Raw genomic sequence first — 20,726 nt, 5'->3', positions numbered from 1 at the left:
TTCCATTCCTTGATCTTTCCTCAATTTTTATTTTGTTTAACTTCCACAAATATATGGTTGAATATTCAATTCTTTACGGTGTCCTTTTTTGGTTCTTAATCGTTTTTTCTATCTTTTCACAAGATGTAAGGGAACAAACATTTCCGGCACAAACTGGTTAAGGACCTAACCATTCCCATTCTTCCCACCCTGGGGCTCGTTGAATGATACTTCCAATGCATCAAGGTGCTTCAAATATTGCCCAGACTTTCCGTGAGGAGCCCGGGGGCGCCAGAGAAATAGACTGGGCATGATTGAAGTATAAAAATTGAATCTTTGTTACATGACTAACTAGTTTTGACATGAGAACAAAAGAAAATGATATCATAATGATGCCAAATTTTATTCACAACTGATGATTTTGTTTTCATGTTTGGCCTTAAAGCTCAATCGTTGAACCCTGACAATTTGAGTTGATTTAGGGTACCAGGGCAGAACTTTATGGCCAAACGTGAAAACAAAACCATTAGTTTCAGGCACAATCTAATGTCATAATTTTCTGTTGATATCATTTCAAAATAGTTTTCACATGATATTATTGCTAACTAGTAGGGCTACCTAACGCTACCGGTACACAGTGGTAAAAACACCCTTGAAAGTTTTGATGGAAATTCCCAAGCACATCTTGGCATTTTTCTTCCTCAGAAAATCATGGGAAGCAATTTTGATTTTATTGCTTTATGAAATTCTATCCCACATAAAAAACTTACATACCTAAAAACATTATAAAAACTAAAATTTTCAAAAACCTACCCAATGTAAGTTGGGAGCACATTTAGTTAGCTCTTGAATATAAGTTATGATATCATCTATTGTACCGCTTCTTAGTTACATGGATTTTAGTGGTCCAAATTGCATCGTTTTTAGCCCCAAAATGCCCCGGTTATATGTTAATTCAATTTCCGAAAGAATTAATATCGCTTTTCAATATCACAAATACAAAAGATTATTTTTCCTCTTCTTACACAGTCTCATAATAGCTAAAAATGCTATATAATGTCACTTAAAACACACTAAAAGTGTAATCTTTGAAAATGTGTTTTACAATCATCATGTGTACACTTAGTTATACAATTAACTTGAATTCTGAAGACAATACATACAACAAACAATGTCATAGGTTTTGTCGTTTCTTGAAGACTTTGTTGAAACTGATTGAAAATATCTTCTTTAATGTTTCATTGATATTTGTGAAATTTTTATTGACCACTCCACTAAATGTACCTTGGACGCTTTTAAAAATGAATTTTCAAAAATCTGCTTTTTTGAGGGTTTTAGATATGGTTGTACAAGGTTTTACGTTAATTTGAAATCATGCAATAAATGGAAAAATAATCTTTCATTTTTGCGATAGTGAAAATCGATATTAAATCTTTGGGAAATTGAATTAACATATAACCGGGGCATTTTGGGGCTAAAACCAATGAAATTTGGACCACTAAATTCCATGTAACTAAGTAGCGGTGAAATACATGATATCTTAAACTATATTCAAGCGCTAACTAAGTGTGCTCCTAATTTACATTGAGTAGGTTTTTGAAAATTTTAGTTTTTATAATGTTTTTAGGTATGTAAGTTTTTTATGTGGACTAGAATTCCATAAAACAATGAAGCCAAAGTTGTTCCCTATGACTTTTTGGGGTACAAAAATGCCAATTTGTGTTTGGGAATTTCTCTGGAAACTTGATAGGGCTTTTTGAACACCGTGGGTAATGAGTTACTTTTCAGAAAAAGTATTGGTAACGGAAAGGGCGTTCGGCCCACCCGTTAGCGTTACTTTCCATTTTTGTACAAACGAGTGAAAGAAAGTTGCGTAAAGGATTCTCATCCGATTGTTTTTAAAAGTCCGTCTCAAATGCAATGACTTACTTGCCACCGATGGGATGAAATGAATAATCAGGGGAGCCATTTTTTTCACGCCATATTTGCTAAACGTTATAAATCGCTTCAACAGTTTGTTTTGCAGTTTTGGAGAGGCCATCTTTCTTTTTGCCAAAGTAATGGTAACGTTAACGCGTTTCTTTTCTAAGAAGTAACGGTAACGGCTCAAGCTGTGCTAACTAGTCATACAACACAGTTTCAACTTTCATGACTTTATTCATTCTCAGCCCTTCTTGGTGATGCCCCTTTGGAGGATCTGGACCCTATTTGAGGTATTTCAAAACTACAAATAATCTAATAAGCAAAGGATCCTTGAAATAGAAATCATCAATTGTGTTCAGAGGCGCTACAAACTAACCAATAATGCGTTCATATCGCAGAAGGCCATTTTGATATTGCAAACATATACGAGGTTCAATTGCATCGTATTTAAGATTTGAAACCATTTCACTCTCGATTGTTATTACTAAACAAAGGGAAAATGACGATCGCATATGTCACTTATTTTGTCCAATTTTTGGCTAAATTACATATCTTAAACATTTTTCCCACTTTGCGACTCTTCCTGCATATTTTGAGTCCCTTGGGGAGCAAAGTACATTCAATTCACTACATAAAAAGTTGGAACTCAATAGATTGAATTGTTTTGATATTTTCATTGACAAACCCAACAGCTTTCACTAGGAATGAAAATAAATCAAACCATTCGTGACGAAGTAGAATAAAAGCATGGACAAAGTGACGTTAACCTGGACTGTGCTTAGACAAAAATAATTCAGCAATGATTTCAAGTTACCGCGCAAAAGATACTTCAATATTGAGTCAGGGATTGTACTGAGGAGGAACAACTTAACCGAAAATGAAATTGTTATATTTTGGATAAGGCGAATGACGCGACTTGATGTTTACTTAAACTCGTGACTTCCTGCTTTGCTCTGGATTTGGGAACATTGCAACACAACCCAGGTTTTAGGGTCAATTCTAGTGACCGTAGAGGCTTAATGTGCGTTTTGAGACCACCCTCAAGCTCTCGAGAATTTAGGCTAGTTCGAACAATGAAGTCCACATCTCTTCTTTCTCGGGCTCCTTCATTGTTCCATTTGCTTCCCTCTAATATTCGTAGGGAATATATATGCCTTGTTGATCCGGTAGCATCTTTCAAGTCAGACTTGGGCAAATTTTTAGATAGCATTTAGATATACATTCAAGGACTTGCTCGGTCTGCCAACTCAAATTCGTTGGTTGACCAAATATCATATAAACATTGAAAGGTACTGGGGATTACATTCCCTGTAGCGGTTAGAAAAGCACGTGAAAACCCAAACCAAAAAAATGTCTTAGAGCCGCATGTGTTCTTACCAGATCTATGTACAATTAATATTTATTATCACCATAACAAAAACAACCCGGCAAAAACCTTTTTTAATGCATATTGTTGCCATTTCCGTGCACACTTGAACATATTTTGTGCATAATTTTCAAAAAAATCTAGCATGTTTCCCCCATCTCAAAACTGTTCCTTTGAGATGTACGAGAAAAAAAGAAAAAACGGACGGATTAACATCAAAACTTAACCAAGACGGCGTCTATTTAACGATACCATTTCCGATCTTAATCTCTCTGCCCACCTTCTAAAGTCTTTTCCAAGGTCTGATCCTTTACTTTTCTTTCGATTTTGGAAAGGTTCTTGGTTCGTTCCAGTTCATTTTTAAGCCTAGCAATATTACCATAAATGAAATTCCAAATGTCTTCAGTCGCTCAAGTTACAAGAGTAGGTTTCGAGTTAAAGATCTTCCGGAAAGACCAGGGTTGGTTGCAAGTAAGATGAGCGAGTTAAGAAATTTTATCCATAAATTCTTTTTAACCGGATCCTTCCGCTCATAATGTGAAAGCGAAACTACCCGAGAGATGTAACTGCAACAACTTTTCTTTCACTCTTCTTTTTGCAACCAAGCTGCAATTATAGAGCAAGAACAGGAGAAAACTTTCAAGACCTTTGAAGTTTGTTTCGTGGTATTTCCATTTTGCAGCGGGATTCCATCCCCCCTCTGGCCACGGAAGTTCAATGGAAATTCTTTTATCTAAATTTGAAGGATGATGTCCTTGTTGTTCTCAGGTTCTCACTTCTACTCTCTGAAGACGAAGCTTTTGAAGGAGCCTGGGAATCAAGATGAATGAAGTATATCAGGTAAAACTGGGAAACTTCTTATCATCCGTTTATGAGTTTAATATCTTTGGCTTTAGTATTTGAGCTCTGCTTAGAATAGATTGAAGAGGAAATGTGTGGCTATCGGAAACAATTTAGGCCGCAAATCCCTTCATAAACTTAAATATAAAGAAAGCAACATTAGGATGAAAGCCATGTCCTTTGATGGTTGTGGAAAGCCAGCTTTAGTAAGCTAATCATGGAAAGAGTACATCAATATATCCGACAGGATTGGTCGATTTATTGAAAGAAAAGTCAATCTAATTCTAAAACAAGTCAATATTTGAAATCTTCATATTTGATGCGAGTGTCGTTTCTATTTTATTAGAGCCATCTTAGACAAAATAGATCGCTCGTCTCGGTGCTTATCCCCAAAATGAGAAAAGTTGAAAGATGATCATCTGCTTGAGACATGCTTCTATTTCGGCTTTCGTCTCTCAAATTTACATCAACATTACAAAGAAATTTGTTTTCTTCCTCATGTTCCAACCCATTCAAAGTGGTTCGCCATTTCCGCTTCCACTGGTAATTTTCATTGGCAAGGAATCAATTTTGATATCATTTTGGGGATAAAATTCGTGGTTCTTTTCAAACAAAATACCCCCCAAAAACATGAAGGCCAACATTTTGTCTGATACTCTGAGACCATTATCGATTAAACTGTTTTTGTCGTTCAAAAAAATCTGATAAAAGCCATCCATCTACTTGAGATTTGAACCTGAGATTTCAAGGACCCTATTTGGGCTAACCATACAGGTACATATTACACAGGAGGTCTCACAAATGAGTTTGACCTTGTTCTACCACGCAAGGACTAGGGAAGTAACAATCTTGTTCAATATCATGTTTTGCAAAGTTAATATTCAAGGTAGCAAATGACCCCTACATCCAATCGCCTTTCGCAAACAGAATATCTAAATTAAAACTAATTTAGCTCAATGAAAGGCTTACTTCGAAATTTCAACGTCAGTGTATCAAACAAAATATATACCTTAATTTGGGAGAGGAGTTTTAAGCAAGAAGTAACCTGTCTTTTCAAGAGGGTACATTTTAATTAGCTTATGATTTCTGAAAGGTTTTACCATTTACAACAGAATCATTAAGAACATGATGAAAGAGCAAAACTGACGGTAGGCAGTAATGCAACAGAATACTGAAAAAGGATGCCCAAACTTCGTCTAAAAGCCCTCTATTCTAGTGAATGATTTTAGCACGTATATTTCCTTAGCAAAGGTGTGCCATGCAGCCATTGTGTGTTAGGTCACTTAAACAAGCATATACACTTTTAACAAAAGCTGCTTCAGTCGTAGTTAAATGTTAAATGATTCTGTTAAAGAACAAAGCAAAATGTTGATGCTCAAGGAATCAGTTTTAGTGCTGGGGCGAGACAGGCAAAAGGTGGACTCGTACAAGTTCTTTGACTTTTTGCCGGACTCGTCGAGTCCGGCAGAGGGCTCGAGTCTTTTACAAGAGTCATCTCAAGCAAAAAGACTCATTTTGCGAAATATATGACAAGACTTTTTTTCTTGAGGAGTACGGACTCGAGTCCTTTCTAAAAGACTCGAGTCCAGCCAATTTCTTCAAAATCGAGTGATAGATTCGAGTGCACTTGGACTCGAGTCCAGACTCGCCCCAGTGCCAATCAGTTACTTTGATGTAAAAAGTAAGCATATCATAGAAAATTAAATACATCTTCTACTTGATATTGTGACAATAAGGTAGTTGCAACAATTTGTTTTTCAAAGCTTTGATGAGACGTAGTGTTGTGCAAAAAACAGTTCAGAATTTTTCAGAAACAATAAAAAACAAGAGTAGCACGTTCCATCACGTTCCAGGAACAAGAGAAATGTCTATGAAAAAATAACTTTTTGGGTCGAAACGATGAAAAGTGCAAATAAACAAAATAATGTAAGTAACAACGCCATAAGATGAAAAAATGTGAAGAAAAATTTGCAAATATGTATATGTTGTGACCATCTCTAACGTTGAATAAAAGAAACCTTAAAGCATGAATCTTCTCGTAGCCAAAAGCTATCGATTATTGGTGTAAATACCGAAACCACTTGAGAAACCCCAGTATGCCATACTTAACTTCACAGGCCGTACGCTTGTGAAATAGTGCTTTCACTCTGGCCGGCAGAGTGCGCTTTTTTTTCTCTTAGCAAGTTTGCCTTTTGCTCAATTAAAATCTCATAGAGCCGATAATTCCTTGTACTTGAGTTGTCTTTGGCAGAATGGATCAAATTATCATGTACCCATGGTAAAGCACAAGACTAATACATTTTTCATTCATTTGGCAAACTGGTGTGGGTGTTACCTCTTGTTTTGGATCTCTTGATAGGATTGATATAAGAGATAAGCCCCTCATATCTTAAGGCAATCCCAAATTCCGAACAATGGATCTACAAAAAGCCCCATGTTCGTGTTCTTCTAGATCCTAGATTATCAAAACAAACTAGGAAATGTACTCTAAAAAGGGTACAATTTTTGACACTTCAGTGTTGTTTGTGATGGATCAACCCAGCTTAGACTAAGTCCACCTAATCTTGGATTGTAATTAGAATACGTTGCATCGAGGATTGCATAAGCGATTAGATTTCCCCACAGAGTTGATGTAGGCACCTTTCTCATTCTAGAAATGCGCTGAATTTGGGACGTTTGATAAATGGAGCCCTTAACAAGTACTTCTGACAATGGCACCACCAAGAAAAATTGAAGAGCAGAGATCGTCTTTTGTCCACGTATTTGGTGCGTTTTGGCTTCTTCAGAAAGTTTTGCACTCCAAGAGAATAGGAGAGGAGCCATCAACCTTCGTTGCCTGCGCCAAGGCCGTGAGCCAAAGGCCTCTGAGCGAGTAAGTACATGTGTGACAATTGGACACATATTACGCCTAAGCTCTGGTAAATGCATATGCACCCCTCAATTCAATAATAGTTTCCGAAGTGCGATCCCCTTGTGATTGTGAAGAAAAGTGAATGTAGAATATTATCAAGAATACATATCTTACTTATATTTCTGCAAACATTAGAACAGAATCGTGGTTTTGTTCAATTACTTCAAAAATAAGGCATGAAGTTGCCGAGGTTTCATGTGTGTTCTTTCCTTGAAATAATGCGTAGATTTTTTTTTGAGAAAATATTTTGGTTGGTTCACGTCAGACCAACCTTTTTCAACAATGTTTGATCCCAATTGAAGTAAATCCTTGCTAAAAGAATGAATGAACGGAACGGGAAGAAATGTTGAAATCATTGCCAGCTTATAAATTGAGCATGACAATTCATTTTATATTCTGACATCCCCCTTCGTTTACGAAATTGGAAATGTTCATGAAATCTGTCATTTACACTAGAGAGACCTGTGACGACTTTTTCAATCTCAATTGGACGAGTTTTGAAGTTGAAGTTGTGCATAGCTGTCGTGCTATCCTCGACCTAAACAATCGGCCTCTTTGTTTAAAAATTGGCTTCTGACCTTGAGTTTAAAATTCAGTTCTAATGCATTATCTCGTTTGACAAGCCCACACAAAATAACCCGCAAATTTTCTTTCAAATGCACTCCACTCTGATGGCACAATCATAACTGGCCATAACCCAAAATGACTTGGATAATTCCCTAAGTTAAATTTCTTAAACGAATCCAATTGAAGGAGACAGTTTTAAATCCGATAGTCACATGTCAATTCTTACGAGAAGGGCAATGTGAGGTTGAGATGGTTTCGTTAGACCTCTTTTGATTGGGCAAAATGTAACCTAACATCAACAAAAAAATGAAAATATGATAAATCCCGTATGTTTTTTTTCAGAAAACCGAAAACAACCAACAGAAGAATTAAGATGAGAGCTTCTTCCACTGCACCCCTAGTTGAGAATCATAAGTATTTCATGTAGAGCCAATAGGGATATATTTTTAGTAGCGATTATTACGCATGCAAAAACAAACATAAAAAGCTAAGGTTAAGCTTTGAAAGTTTTTGTCATTGTTTAAAACGCCAATTCATCATGATTAGTAAATGATATAACAGATCCACCTCGACATCCTCCCGGTTAAGATATGATTATCTATCCACCTCTTCATCATGTAATGAACAACCTTTAAAAAATGACTAAAACCACAATCAATGGTCTTTTCTAGGGTGATGTGTTTGTTATTATGGTCCGAGTTTTGGACAGAGGCAACGGGTTCAACTCCTATTTCTGACCAGAAATACGAGTATAAACAACTTATCCGAACATTTCTAGATTGCAGTCTCTGCCAAAGGTTAACATGTGATGCACCTGCATCATGCAGCAACAATCTCGACCCAATGAATTGTGCCCACCTTTGCTTGCAACTTTAGGAATTCTTCCACAAGTGAGTGAAGAGTTCGGTAGGTGCACTTTTACCTCGAAAGCCAAGTTTTGCACAAACTCGTCCAGTTCTTGAACTCACAGTACTTGAAAGCCCAACGTATACTACACTGTACACACCATTTCAAAAAGATATCCACACGCCTTCCGCCCACAATGAAATCTCGTAATCAGTCGTCAGTTCAGCTGTGACACATGGCAAGCTTGAGAAGCCGGATGGAGGTTGCAGAAGAAAGGTTCCAGTTTCCCCCGAGTGGGAAAACTTTTCCAGCTTTTCAAAATGACAAAGCAGATCCTTGAAGTAAGAGTGACTCGTCGCTGTTAATTCATTAGATCCATCCTCTTTCCAAAGGCTGGCATGGTCTTCTACTCTTGACGTTTAAATTAAAAGTGGGGGACTAGCATCAAAATGGCTTATTGCCCTGAAGGTACGGCAAGCCTTTGAAGGCAAATCTGCAGATTAAAGGAGTGACTAAGCTTTCAAAACAATGTCCGTCTACTCTATTGTACGTACGTACAATACAGAGACACAATCCCGCTCTTCTGTAACACAAAGGTAGATGGAACGTGTTTTTTTTGTTGTAAAACTATCACATGTTTGAGGAGTTCTTAACTTAAAACTTAGCTTATGTTTCAGCACGTTTGGATCCATTTTAATTTTGGAATGACACGTTCGTTGGACTAAGAAACCTATTACTCATATTCAGGTCGAGCTTCTGATGGAATTTCTGCGCTTGTGAAAGATGTGAATAGATAAACATTCCCTCCTTAACCTACAATAGTTTCTCGTCATCAGGCTAGCGAGGCACTCACCCGAAAAATAGATTAATGTCATCCTGAAGATTCGTGAGAAAGAGATGGTCCAATGTAAGTTTGGAACGTTGGCGAAAGTTTATTTGGCCAAGATTGAAACATGTCGAGAACGGCTGGCCGTGTGTAAGTACGTATCATTGAATAATTTGAAACGAAAGGAAGAAGTTCAATCCGTAGGCACGCGAGAAGGCCAGGACTTAAAACTGAACCGAGTATTTATCTTTGGATTCAATAGGACGTACCCTCGCACTCGTCTGGGTGTCGATGGTGCTCGAATGAGCCTAAATCCCTGACCGTTTCTCTTGGTGAGATCTAGGGCAAGATCCCACAAGTGGCACACTCATCGGTTGACATTGTTCCAAATTGGATCGTGTTCGATCTTCAGATCTCGGGTCGATTGTTCCTCGCAACATATGATCATCAAACGGTTTGGGCGGTGGAGGCAGTTCGGCGCTATACGTTACAGGAAAGGCCTCTGGCGAAAGACTTATGGAATCCTCGGCAATGTCAAGAAAAAGCTCCTCTTCCTCGGGATCGTAGATCTTGGCTGCATAGAGCAACGGCTCTGATTTGGAGTAGGTTGACGTTGATTGAGCTCGCATTGGACCAGCACCTTCTACCGAACGATAATCTGATCTGAAGCCAGTTTGGACCTTGTTGTTTCTTTTCAATGTTCCACCTTCGTCGGGTGATGAGGTTTCCTCCTCAGATGCCAAAGAGGCAAAAGATTGAGAGACACTTGGCTCCGGCTGATCATGACGAGTGGAAGGAGGCGAGCGATGGTGATGGTAATAATAATGGTAGTGGTCGCTGGAAGAGGCTCTCATATTTGAGGGCAAAACGGTCCGTGGAGGTTTGTTCTCCCTCTCTTCAATGGGGGAGGTGTCAATGAAAGACAGTGTTGCCATTTCTTCTGCCAGAGACTTGCTCCACCTCTCTTGCCGCTTGTAGCTCCCGAAGGGTGTGGGTGGCGTGACAACTGGGTCGTCGCAACTTTTACTGGCCTTTTGACCTTGGAAGTGCTTTTTGCCGACCGCTCCCAATGCACCTACCAATGAAATTGTCACAGCAGCATCTTCCTCTAGAATGGTTTGCATCCGATTGTTGATGCTGTTGTTGTCGTCTTCGAGACCAATTCCTTCCACCGCCTCCAAATTTTGTTGAAGAACCGTCGCTGTTGGTATTTCCGGGCCTTTGGAAACATCAAATTTCACGTTAAGTTGGGAACTTTGCGACTTCAGGGTGACGGTGGCCTGATGCAAGGAGTCCACAACCAATAGTTCTTCATCGTCATCGTCACTCAGTGTAGACGGAGATGCTATTTGGGGATGATGACGCTGACAATGGTCGGGCAAACGGCTGGCATCATCTTTGCCTGCATCGAAGCTGCTATCGAAACTCGGATCGGAATTTCTCCGCTGTCTTGTTTGTCGAGCGTGTTTCTTTTGTCTCATCTTACTTTGACGGAAGGATTTGCGTCGATCTCGAATCCGCTTCTCATTGTGATCATCAAAATGTGCAGCTTCCCTTTCAGCCTCTTCATCCTCTTCCTGTTCCACGGATCCACTCCCACCAAAGATGGAAGTCTCTTCTTGCTTGGGCAAAGAGGATGACGACGACGAAGAAGAAGATGAGTTCGAATTCGAACGGGAACACGACAATTTCAATCGTTCACAACTCATTTGCTCATGAAGAGAGGGAGGTGATCGATTGTTGGAGCCCGCCTCTCTGTTCCCCGAAGTGGAACGAGTCGATCTGGATTCATCCCGAACCAAGAGGGTGACGGGAGCCGAGCCTTCGAGGTGAAGGTCTAATAGCATTGATGAATTGGAGTGCTCTTCTGCAAACGAATAAGTGGAGAGGAAAAAGAAGAAGAACACAAGATTGAGCTTCATTCAGACTTGGTTTTGGTTTTGATCTGTTTGCAAATATAAAATGAAAGGGAAATGCATTGCTTGCTAGGAATGGATATTTATTGTGAGTGTATGTCCCTGAAAATCCATCGAGACTCGATTGCTTTGATGGATATCTCCCATCAAAGACCATTGTGTGCCATTGCCATTGATCTACGAGAGGCAATTGATTCTTTTTGAGGATCTGGCAAAAAATCGTATCCGAGCAACCACACACCGGGGGGAATGCAGAAAAGCCTCCAATTTTTTTTGACAACGTTCCTTTATTTTGTCGCTGCGGCTCTTGGGGTTGCAAGTGAAGAGCAACAGCGGCAGAAAATTCCCGAGCATTTGTTGCTTGAGAGGCTTTACTCTCACAACATTGGCTCCGTTCAATTGTAACGAATGCTCCCATCCCTAGCTTCCGTACTTCCCTCCACATTGAATTATTGAACCAAAGAGAAAGAGAGAGAAAATGAACCCAAGGCTGACTCACCAATCCAATTTTATTGGAATCACAAACTCACCATAAATTTCTCGGCTCTCCCGTTGACTCTGGTTGCTGGACTTGGCAGTGTGACCCTCAGTGGAAGATGAATTGACCACGGCAGCCCCACGATTGGCCAGGTTATGGACTCCCGTGGCTGAAGCACCCAGTTCCAAATCCAAGCTGTCTTGAGCAAATTTTCGAATTGGGTTTTGAAATGGAGATGGAATCCGGAGTGACGGGCCTTCTCGTCGGGTCTTGGCCGTGTTCGAGCCTTCACAATCCATGGAAATGGCTTGGCGTGTGGCCGCCATACGGGAGCGATACATGGTCGGGGTGAGCACCCGGTATTGACCTCTCAACGTGGGAAGAGGCTCATACCTGTGTGGATGATATGAAAAGGAAACCAGGAGAATTAGATTAATTCAGTTTAAGTACTGCAAAGCCAGATCCTCTACATACAGTAGGTCTGGAATGTGTTCAATATCAAAATATGTAACTATCTTGTGGAACTTTTAGCAAGTACTTCTAGAACATTCCAAACATTGGCAATTTGAAAGAAGGCAACGAGAAAGAGAGGAGCAAAGCGGTCGTATTTCAGCGTTATTCCGTATTACATCTTCATTAACCGCAAAAGCCTGACTGCGAGCACTCTTTCTTGATTTTCTCTGTTTATTTTTTTTCCCCCCAATTTATCACCCTGGAGAAAGTATCCTCACTTCGAGTGCCAACATTTCTCGGTTCGTTTCTGGATCAAATTTGTCTCACATGGTATTGTCCATTCTCTTTTTTCCCCTTTTTGGCGGGAGGAAAGGATTTGCATTTGATCCATATCAACAAATCCAACATCACTTTAGTTTTTAGATGAGTATCATTGGACGAAACTAAACGTCACGAGGTTCGTCAAATCGACTAGTCATTAACTACAATGGGTAAAATTTTGGTCAGAATTAGATCTTCAAATTAAATGCAATACAAAAAGTTCTTCCTATATGTAATGTCAGTAAACAAAGAGAGTTTTATTGAAGATCCGGAATCGATCAACGGTGTTCAGTGCAAGTAGACTCTCAAGAACCCTTCCCAAAACTTGACACTCCTGTACTCAATAATTCAATCATTTTTTGACTTCCACGGCAAGGCCAGGGTTCACTTTTATGTCAATATTGAACCCGATGGTAGGCATGGAAAATGCTTTAGTTCAAAAAGCTTTTAGCTTGAATTGTAAAATTCTTGTCCAGGATACGATAATTTTAATTACCAACGAGAGCTAAACTAAGCACTAAAACTGATTCAACCATGTTTTTTCTTGGTAAACATTATTGGCACCTTGAACCCTCTTTTGCCTTAGCCATGTTTTTCAAAGACTTTAGAGTGGTCAATGAGGGCTTTCCACTCCTGTCTTTTCCAATCTCTCAATTCCCCCTTCGGATGCAATGTAATGCGATTTGCATTGACGCCCAAGTAAACACGTAGGTTCCCGGCTTGCCCAAGCCATGGCAACCCAGTGTACACCAGAACCAGGTCATGCAACTCTTTCGAGTGTGAAATCTGGGTTCCTTTAGTTTCTCTTTTTTGCTGAAAATCGATCGCATTGGTTTCATCGAGATTCTAGAGGAGGGATGCAACACCAAGGCAAGTTCTGGGAGATCGCAAATGTCTAGAAAGAGATGCCCGCATAGTATGAAACGGGTCAAGTACAATTTTTCAGTCATCACATTTTAGTTAAATTGTCTTCAAAAGGCACGTGGTGACACTCAAATTTGATCTTTGGGGAAACGTAACAAGGAAATATCCTTCCTTGTAACAGAATCTGTGGACCATTCACTTAAAAGTCCTTTAAAGCTCTAGCTAGAATCTTGCAAAACGGGAATGGAAAAATGAATGCTAACAGATTTAATATCTTGGTGACCTAGAAAATTTACTCCTTTGAGCTCAACATTTTATTTTTGATGAGCGTCACTGCTTTGATTTGCCACACTGGCAGCCCTGGTTCCACCATTGTAAGAACCAACTTGATTTTGATTGGCTAGCTCTGCGCTTTTTTCGCAATCAATTGCAGTAAAACGGTGCTGAATTATGACTCTCGTAAGCGTTGATGCGAGAACTGTACCAGTCTCCGAATCAAAATCCACCTTTTAAATAAGAAATGAGCAATGGGAGTTAGGGTCCTAGCGAAAGAAAACAAGTTTATGAAGTGATTTATATTGTGAAGTTTCCTTCTAAAATCTGCGAGCCTTGAGCTCCAAAACGAAGAACCGCGGACTTATGTTGACTACAAGTCTACAACAAAGACTGCGGACTAGATTTGAGGAGCTTTTTTGTAGATTCCAGACTTTGAATCCCTAGAAAGGAAGACTTTTTGAATTGTTTCCGCTCAATTCCTAATCTTAGAGTTTGAAATACATGAATTCGAAATTGACAAAAGCGACCTCGATTCATAACGTATATATTACGATCTGCTTTTGGCTGGGAGAAAAACTTCCTCCGAACACCAATAAATCTTTGATGAAATTCCTTGTGAATATTTCAGCGACAAACAATTTGTTACACTTACATTCAGTAACTCAATCTCATATTCTCGACGGCATGCAGCTATGAATAAATCCAGTAATCCACCTGATTGCAATGTACTCGTTTGTGGGAACAAATGTTTGCAAGCGTTTGCTACCACTAAAAGTACGTCCAAGGAAGCTATTTTTAGACTAGACCTCTTCAAAATTGTCCTTGGTTGTATTAGCATAAGTAATTGTAATCATGATTTTGGCTCCTCGAGCTGCTTCAGTCTTGGTTGAAAAATAAACAAACCATAATGCCAAGACAAAGAAAACCTCAATGATTGGATAGTCTTGTATTGAGTCCTCTCCATCCTAAAACTTGAAACAAAACGAAGGAAATGAAAAATGCCCAAACTGTGGGAAACAACCGTCAAGATGTGAAACTGTCCTCCTTAAAATGCATGCACATGTCCGCTCTCCTGTCACATCTAGGGCAAGAAAATATGCAAAATAAACTCGGGATTCTTACTCGGGTTGCTGCGAGGATGAATCCCCCTGTACTTGACCATCCACACACTCCTTTTGGCGATGTGAGGCCACGTGGCCGGACATTGTGACATTATGGTCCAATTTGTGATGTGCGATATCGGGAGCACTTGGACACTTGGGAATGGCTTGTCCCACTTCCAAGTGACCGGATCCTCTGAATCCGTCGTCCTCTTTGGGATAGTTTTGGCTGGGCTGGATGTTATAGATGAGCGAATCTCGATAGGCCGATGGATTGGAGGTATTACGGGTGAATTGAATGAAGGCGTTGGTCAGAGCTCTCCGTCCAATCTCATCCATCAATGCCAGGCCAGGCTCAAAATCCGAAGCTGCCAAGATGGAAACGACACCGTGGAGTGAAGAGCCACCGAGAACCCGATAGGAGAGAGGAAGACCGAGAAGGAACAACGACGTGAGAATTAGTTCGTGCTCCATTTGAGCCAGAAAGTGTCACACAAAAGAAGCAATTTGGCCCAAGAGGGCCGAAAAGAGGTGCAAAAGTTTCCAAGAACGGTGAATTTTTAGTGCTCCAAGGTCACCCAGAATTTGGGGGAACAATTTCAAAGTTCCAACGTGACTCTCTGACGTTAAGTCAAGTAAAAATACCTCTTGACCCCCAAAGAGTGATGACTTTCTGAATTCTTGTCTTTTTTATTGAGTTTTGAACAATCGCAAGACTGCAATATCCTCCACACAGGTTAGTTCCATCCCGTTCCATCTCTCTCTTCGAAGTAGAGTGAGTTTCCAAAAACTTGTTCCGTTCCACAAAAATGCCGACGCGGAACCGCCAAACACAAAGGATAAACAAGGGAGGTCTATCGCCGGCCCTCTATCAAGATGTGCTTTTTAGTTTTCTAAGGTCAACATTGTACCCTTGATGTGATGTGTACCATCACTCAAAATCACGCTATGCCATTCTCCTGATTTTCAATGGGCCTTGCATTTATGGGTACTTACCGGCAGGCAATTTGCCATTGAAGGAAGCTCGTTTGTTACTGTATGTGGAACCACTTATGTTCAGGTTGGAAGGCACAGCCAAGGGTCTGAATGTGTTCTGGAGGTCAAACAAGCCGGCCGTGGCCGCAGCTGCCGATCCCACGCCTACTTGGGCGGACGCCCCCACAGCGCTCAAGACCTTGCAATTTCCCCCGCGGGGCGACACCGAGGATCCAGACGAAGGGTCCACGTGGAGCGTTTCCACAATGTTTCGATCGAGAAAGGTTGTTTGACTCGATGATGATCGAAACTTCAAGGCCTGCAAAGAAATTTCATTGAGGCTTTACACTTTGGAGAAGTTCAATCGCGTTCCATATTTGCCCTCGATTGTCAATCCGGTCGATTCCCCTTAGGTTACAGTATTTCTCGAAGGTACATTCTCTACTTTTCCTTTCATTCCAATCTCTTCAGAGCCAAACCAAAGGGACCGTATTCCATTGGTTGAAATTGGTCCAATGGGTCCCTTGTGGATCGGAAATTCCATCATCCTGATTAATCTGAGACTCCTCCTAGTGATCATCAGGGATTTCATAATTTATCAAGGATGAGTTGAAGAAACCGACGACAGCACATATTGTGTCTTGTATTGCATTGTCGACGTTGTCGATCCACTTCTCATCCATCACCTCCCATTCATTGTTTGTTATAAATATAGCTTGCGTGAGGTCATTCAATAAGCTCATATACAAGCAAGGATCAGGATTTCTCGTTTGAGTGTCACAATTTGTACTATTACCATCCATACTAGTTTTTGTTGCAAAGTAATTCCGATTGGGTTTGTTATTTGTAAAAGATAAACAATTAAACAATTCGCTTAAAAACAAGGGAATCATAGCTATGAGACGTATGTATAAAGTAAGGGGTGAAAAGTGATATCACCCTAAAAGCCTTTCGCAATAGACATGTATGACTGGGAAAAATCTTAGCAATGCAGAGCCGTCATGGAGTTTCCAAAGTTCTTGCAAGTTGCATCATTTCCTCTGATCTTAAGTGCAACCAAAATTCCAACATTCAAACGAAACGGTCTTGCTAAATTGATGTTTGAACTGAATAATATTTAAGTAGAAATTTGAAAAAAAAACACCAAACAAAGCCTGACAATTAGATTCCTTTAGCACTCTGGTTAAGGTTGCAATTAGATTGCTTAATTCACTCTAAATTTCAAACCTTGTTTCATGGTCTTGGGCTATTGCCATCCAGGAAGCATCCCCTATTCGAAATACGACATAATGGCTTGTTAAGTATGGTTTTGATTGGATTAGTTCCATACCTCATGATCATTCGATGCCAAAGTCCAATTCCATGCAAAATAATCAACCCGCTCTAAGTCGGCCAACAGTGGCCTATTATGCATGAAATATCTTGATGTAAATTTCTCTCCTTTTTGAGCAAATGGGTAAAGGGGAGTGGTTTGCGGGCTCCCCCAACAATAAATTTGCAATAAAATATGGCTGATCTTGATGTTTTGTTTTGTCAATCTTCCGGTTTGATATGGGGACGTTTAGGCAAGCTTTGGGAGGTTCGTTTGTTTGCTGGTACCTATGTCAGTGATGCAAGTTTGGGGCTTCAAGCACGTTTTTGAGAAACTGACCCTTCTTTCACATTGCTATATGAGGAAAGGTCAGCTTCGTTAAAACCAGTTTGAAACACCAATTTTGCATCACTGGCATATCAACTTATACCAAGACGTGATTCTCCATTTTTGAAAGTAATCTTCCCCGCTCTGTTGTACTTGTATATATGATTTAAAAACCAACAAAAACAAATTTCCATGTCAGGGTGCATAGTAGTTCCCAGTTTTTGCTGACATACAATGACATACACGACAATGCATTAGTTAAGCCCTCAAAGAGAAATAACAAGGTTTGTTCATGAAATGGTTCAATCATGGACGCGGATTCTAAGGTCGAGAATTGACATTTCGGAATCGAGTCAGTGCATTGGATTACTGGTCCCAAGTCGCTAGAACTACTTATTCCAATATTCACCTCAATCGCACACCTGGATCCAACGTTAAGCCCTCTCAAAGCTCACACTATAACTCTTCACAGAACGAATAGGTTAGCCCCCTTGTGGTACTTGATTACCACAACAGAGTTAGCATCTTGTTATGTACTCCACTTTGAGAGGGTAAACGCTTGATTCAGTTGTTCAATCGAGCTGGAAATTGAGAGTCATAAGTCTCATTTGAACGAAAACTCAATGCGTCTGTTGCCTTTCAAGAGTTCAATTTTCGACCTTAGCACCCATCCCGTCAATATTCGAGTGGTTCATGCCCATACCCTTGTTTTGGCCTTCTCCTCATTTTGAGCGGAATTAGTAGAAGGTACGACTTTGGCAGCATTATCTCGAGCTTCAAAAGTCATCACACAGGCGGCAACGATGAGGAAACCTAAGGTATTAAGGGCTTTTAATTAAACGGTGCATTCGTTGGCATGGCTTAAAGAAATGTTACCCCCAACGCCCATGACAACGGGTCCGGCAAAACTGAGATTGTTCAGCTTGAAACGGTCTTGACGGGTGAGGCCGGGTGAGAAAGCCAAAGGACGTTGATCATTTAATTTGGAGCGTTACCCTGGTCGTTTTCTGCTTGATGGACCAGTTGTGGCTGGGCCAGTTGTAGCATTAGGAACACCACTGGGTGGAAGCGAAGCCAATGTGGTCGTTGGAGGACCAGGTGAAGCAATAACACTTGAGACGCTCATTGACTTGTTGAGGGTCTTTTGTTGGAGATTTCGTTGGTCATCTAGAAAACCTGTTGCCAGAGAATCATGAGAACCTGATGGGCAAATCAATCTCAAAATAGGCTCTGTGGTAGGTATGCTTACCAAGTATTGCCATTGTTATCCCGATGGCAATGAGTAAGACGCCGAGAGTGATGGCGCGAAACGCATGCCAGAGGCAACCCGAGGTCACTCGACCTTGACTGCCAAAACTCGCACAACAGTTCAGATTTCGAGCTTTAGTTTGGAACAAAGTTCGACGTTGCTGCAGGGTTGGGCTCAGACCATCTATCACAACCTTGGGCACTTGGTGACCACCGGATTCTTGCGTGGAGAACCGAACAATCCCTCCTCCTCCTCGACTGGTCCCAGTTCCATTGGTCCGGGAGGTGCTGGAATCCTGAGGGTGAGCGCGATCCCCTTTGAATAGCCGATTTCGAGACTTTTCTCGAGCTACTGATACGAAATGTTGGAATCGTTGTGCTAAAGTTGAACTGGACCCCCTTCGTCCTAGACTAGAGGCCGTGGGGGAGAATGTAGATGAGCTTGTCCTCGGACCTCCACCTTTGGTAAAGACACCTTGGACCGTGTGTGTGGAGGATGGGGAGAGAGTGGAGGAATCTGCTTTGGACTGTTCTTCCTCTTCCCTCATGGCCTCTTCGTATTTGATATCTGAGTTGTTTTCGATCATGACACGAATAATGGGGTCCTGGAATATCCCAAAGGGAGGAAATATTATCAGTACCAAGCGGCTCTTCTGTACTCGATCGTGAGCTCAAGTTATGGGGGGAAATGGAAACCTCGTGGCATTTGTCTTGGCATTGCTTGGCCCCTCACACGTCATAAGTTAGAAGCAACCGTCAAAACCACAGCTCTAACAAAGAATAGAGAAATACCACCACACCATCATCGCCGCCATTGTACATTCATGATGAAGGTCCCTCCCACATTGTACCTTTATATTGTTCTTAATGATAGTAGTATGTGCTAGGTGAGGCCAGCTTTGGATGCCACGGCCGGTTTCTCTGGCAAAGTGTATGCAGAACCGAGGCGTTGATGCGTTTGTTGCTACCGGAGAATGACATAATCAATGCTTTTCTTACCTGGCTGAGGATAATCCTCTCCTTCGGTTGTTCCTCTTTTTTCGGGATGGCGTAGGGGTCCAACTTTTTCCTCTCTCCGCCGAATATCACAGAATAATCATTTTGAGCGTAAGGAAACTCGCCTAAGGTGGGAGAATTGCCTTTTGATTTCCTCCTGGCGGCTTGTTTCTTCTTCTGAGCGGCTAGTCCTTTATTACGACCGAGGAAGCGAGTTTGGGCAATCATTATGAATAGATGCTCTTCCGATGAGGCCAAATTGGAATAGTTCCTCCTATGGTTCTTGTATTCTTCCGACGCTGCTCCATGTCCTGGGTTTGTTGTTGATGTAGCAGTCGAGCATCGACGAGGAGAAGACGAACAAGAAGAAGTAGGTGATGATGAAGCAGAGGAAGAAGAACAAGAAGACGACGACGACGACACGTTGATGATTTCGCTTGTTGTGGGCTCGAAGTGATTCCATCAGGCTTCTTCATCACCAGAAGATGTGGAACAAAGGCCAGGATAATGGACACGAATAGGGTGTCTGCGCCATGAACGGGATCTTTTATCATAATCAAAGGAATTTCACTTCAACCCAAAGGAAGGCGAGCGCAGAAAATTGGGATGAAAAAAACGCTATGTTCCAAACTGTCGTGGGACCCTGGATTGAAAAGAACGACCATTATCTAGCAACAGGAGAATGGGATACCTTAAAGGGGATAATTCAGATCTTGTGTTCAAAATGCACCGGGCCTACCAATGAATGAAGGTATTTTTGGACCAGTTCGGCTCTCGTTGGATAATGCTCGAGCCAATGTTTTCGGGTTTTCCCAGATGTTCCATTAATGTTAGACATGTCCTGTCAGATGGTTTAACCCACTTACCTATACAACTATGGGCTGGTTTTCCTCAAACCCATGTTTCATCGACGATGAAGACGATTACAAGGAAATATCTGTGGGGGTACATGTAGCGCAATATCACTGTTGCTAGCCCAACGAACTTTCCCTCACTGATAATGTTCCATCAACACCAGAACAACCCTAAACAAGACTGACTACATGTAAGTCATGGTTTGAGACGATGTTTCACGGCGCGGAAGTTAAGTTTCCGTGAGCACAACTACCCAACATTTTGGAGTTGTTCCTTCGTTTTGCTTAGATTTGAGTGTTTTCTGACCCAAGTAAGTGCATGGAACTTGGATTGGAAATGAGGGAGGG

At 40.9% G+C, this 20,726-nt stretch overlaps 1 protein-coding gene across 1 annotated transcript; it reads right to left on the bottom strand.

The window, feature by feature from the left end:
• Positions 1-9,225: 9,225 nt before the first annotated feature.
• On the bottom strand, positions 9,226-18,771 carry LOC131885344 (uncharacterized; the record flags this gene model as incomplete). The annotated part of the gene is given in 7 exon segments (XM_059233370.1): positions 9,226-11,125; positions 11,705-12,045; positions 14,689-15,034; positions 15,663-15,960; positions 17,984-18,093; positions 18,157-18,456; positions 18,530-18,771. Coding segments are annotated over 6 exon segments (2,667 nt in total). The 3' UTR covers positions 9,226-9,566.
• Between the last annotated feature and the right edge of the window lie 1,955 nt (positions 18,772-20,726).

The sequence above is a fragment of the Tigriopus californicus genome, chromosome 8, assembly GCF_007210705.1.
Source record: "Tigriopus californicus strain San Diego chromosome 8, Tcal_SD_v2.1, whole genome shotgun sequence".
In the NCBI taxonomy this organism is placed as follows: domain Eukaryota; kingdom Metazoa; phylum Arthropoda; class Copepoda; order Harpacticoida; family Harpacticidae; genus Tigriopus; species Tigriopus californicus.
The sequence above is the reverse complement of the archived record's forward strand: the minus strand, read 5'-3'. Positions and strand labels throughout refer to the sequence as shown.